Here is a 3,356-nt window from a genome sequence, read left to right on the forward strand (position 1 = left end):
TTCGACACAGTGGAAAAGATGGTGGCATGTTTTGGACCAGAAGAAGCTGTGAAGATAATGGAGGACATCCTGAGGAAGATGAACCAGAATGATTTGGTTAAACAGTTGGAGAATGAACACAAGAAAGGTAATGTTTAATTCACTGTGACTAGCATGATTGACTGTTTAGCGGTGTGATGGTTTGACAAACTTTCCTTTTCCTTTTGACAAAATTGGTGATGTGATTGTGTGATTTATGTTTCTCAGTGAGTATTTTTCTCTCTCTCTCACAGCTCAGGCTGAAGGCAATAGCGGCAGATCTTATAAAAATATATCGAATAGAACAGCATGTCTCCAGTGATTCCCAGTCTACAATGGACTAAAAGCCTTAATTAAACATTGTATAATGTAATACAATTGTTTAGTAAAGTTAAACAATAGGTGGCAACGTCACCAAATTCATTCGGTGTCATGAAGGCATGATTACAATCACACATGCAAAGGTTGATTTAAGCAGGTCAAAAGATGTTGTAAATACAGTCTCACAAACTGTTTGATGTGCTAGATGATGTGGAAACCATTTATCAGTATTAGTCAGTATGTCCTAAAGATGATCTGAATCAATCCAATGATTGTGATCTGGAAAGAACATAAAAACATATTCAGAAATGTTAAAATTAAAACCAAGCTCTTAGGGATGGATGGTCTCTGCTGTTTTCAGCTGTATGAATTTAATCTGTCTGCATCCGTTAATAATGATGATAATGCTGATATGAAAAAATATTTGTCAAGTTTGTTTAATGCTTTTTTTGGTCCATCTTATTTATTTGTTTTTAATTATAGAGCTGCAAAACTTCTTGAAAACTCACAAAAACCATATGAAGAAGAAAGCTAAATGTATTTTTGAGGGCAACAACGAAAACGACACAGATCTCAAGACTGTTTACACAGAGCTGTTCATCACAGAGGGAGATATGAAAGATGTCAATCACGAACATGAGATTCTGAAGATTGATAATGCTTTCAGGAACAAAAAAACACAGGATAAACCAATCAAATGCAATGATATATTTACTGAACTGAGGAAAAACTACGAGGAGAAGATTGTGCTGACCAAGGGAGTCGCTGGCATCGGAAAAACTGTCTCTGTGCAGAAGTTCATCCTGGACTGGGCAGAAGGAAACACCAATCAGGATATAGACTGTGTGTTCCTGCTTCCATTCAGAGAGATCAACATGATTAAAGATAAAGAGGTCAATCTCCATGAGTTTCTGCTGAAATTTTATCCTGAATTGAAGAACCTGGAGAATGCAAAGTTATATAAGGAATGTAAGCTAGCGTTTATAGTTGATGGACTTGATGAGAGTCGACTTCCATTGAACTTTAAAAGTGAAACAGTGGACACTGTTGAGGAAAGAGCATCTGTAGATGTGCTGTTCACAAGTCTGGTCAAAGGTAAGCTGCTTCCATCAGCTCTTGTCTGGGTGACATCACGACCAGCAGCAGCCACTCAGATCCCTCCTCGGTGTGTGGGTTTGTTCACAGAAGTGCGAGGATTCACCGACCAACAGAAGGAGCAGTACTTCAGAAAGAGAATCACAGATGAGACTCAAGCCTCCAGAATCATCTCACACATTAAGACGTCTCGTAGTCTCTACATCATGTGCCACATTCCTGTGTTCTGCTGGATCGCAGTCACAGTACTTCAGGATATTCTCATTGAGAACAATGCAGAGAACATCACCACTACACTCACTGAAATGTACATTCACTTCCTGCTGATACAAATGGACATAAAGAACCAAAAGTACGATGAACAAGAAGAAACAGAACGTACAGAACACTTACAATTAAATAGAAAGATGATTTTGAAGTTAGCCAAGCTAGCGTTTGAACAGCTGAAGAAGGAAAACATTGTGTTCTATGAGAAGGATCTGAAAGAATGTGGTATTGATGTGAGTAAAGACACTGAGTTCACAGGAATGATCGCTGAGATCTTTAAGATGGAAGATGGACTTTATAAGACAAAGGTCTTCTGCTTTGTGCATCTGAGTGTTCAAGAGTTTCTTGCTGCAGTGCATGTGTTCATCTGCTACCTGAACAAGAACATGCAGGAGCTTCAGTTTTTCTTTGATAAGCCCAAGGAAAATATCACATTGCATGAGCTACTGCAGAAGGCTGTTGATAAAGCCAGGTGGAGTCAGAGAGGACATCTGGATCTGTTCCTGCGGTTTCTGATGGGCATTTCACTGGAATCCAGTCAGAAACTGCTCCAAGGCCTGATTACACACACTGAAGACACCACAGAGAGCATCAGACAAACAACTGAATACATTAAACGAGATCAAAATAAATATGGTATCTCAGATGAAGCCTTAGTCAATCTTTTTTACTGCTTACTTGAGCTGAAAGATAATTCATTATATGAGAAAATCCAGAGTTACCTCCGTTCAGATGCACATCCAGGAAGAGACCTCTCATCTTCAATGTGCACAGTGCTGACCTACATACTGCTGATGTCAGAGAAGGTGCTGGATGAGTTCAACCCAAAGAGGTTCACGTCACCTTCAAACTACAAGAGACTCGTTCCAGCTGTGAGAGGCTGCATAAAAGCCTTGTGAGTAATTTCACTGACTGTGGTTTAATTAAATGTTTTGTTCTACATCACTAAACAATTAAATGTTAAAATACTATGTAAAATACTTTCACACTGTCTGGATTATGAAGGGCATAATAAATTATTGCAGAAACACTGAACATCAGAAAATAATCTGGTTAAACATTCTGTTTTGTCAGATTTGACGGCTGTGGTCTTGATGAAGCATGCTGTGAAACTGTGTCTTCTGCTCTACAATCATCAAACTCTCATCTGAGAGAGCTGGACCTGAGTAACAATGACCTGCAGGATTCAGGAGTGAAGCTGCTCTCTGATGGACTGAAGAGTTCACACTGTCGACTGAACATACTGAGGTTTGACATTCACTTTCACTCAATCACTAGGTTTAAATATGTGGAAGAATAGGTGTTTCTTAACTATAGCTAGCAGATATTTCCCGTTTATACTGTAGTACAATTGTATCAGTGGCATTTTCTCCAAGAACACAAGACTACAGCTTGATGAGACAACTGATGTTGCAGGGCTAGCACTGTTGCTTACCAATGTCAGAAATGTCAAAAATGGTAATATTCTCCTGACTTCGGAACGGCGGGCTTGACTGAGGAGCGGCCTGGAGGGCTTGACTGTTGAGCGGCCGGCAGGCTTGACTTCGGAACAGCCGGCGGGCTTGACTGAAGAGCGGCCCGGGGGACTTGACTGCAGTCTGAGGATGTCTTCATATGAGCACATTAGTATGAATGAGGCTTGTGTGAATAGCATA

General features: G+C 40.0%; 1 protein-coding gene across 1 annotated transcript in view; it reads left to right on the forward strand.

Moving 5' to 3' along the window:
• Nucleotides 1–18: 18 nt before the first annotated feature.
• Nucleotides 19–3,356, forward strand: part of LOC107575457 (NACHT, LRR and PYD domains-containing protein 12-like) — a gene marked incomplete at its 3' end in the record, with an annotated part of 13,205 nt that continues 9,867 nt past the window's right edge. The window contains exons 1-3 of the mRNA XM_016261834.1: nucleotides 19–127; nucleotides 823–2,596; nucleotides 2,776–2,949. Coding sequence (XP_016117320.1) covers nucleotides 19–127; nucleotides 823–2,596; nucleotides 2,776–2,949 — 2,057 coding nt within the window. The remainder of the gene's footprint in view (nucleotides 128–822; nucleotides 2,597–2,775; nucleotides 2,950–3,356) is intronic.

Source organism: Sinocyclocheilus grahami, unplaced genomic scaffold (genome assembly GCF_001515645.1).
Source record: "Sinocyclocheilus grahami isolate Dianchi unplaced genomic scaffold, SAMN03320097.WGS_v1.1 scaffold2658.1, whole genome shotgun sequence".
Classification (NCBI taxonomy): Eukaryota; Metazoa; Chordata; class Actinopteri; order Cypriniformes; family Cyprinidae; genus Sinocyclocheilus; species Sinocyclocheilus grahami.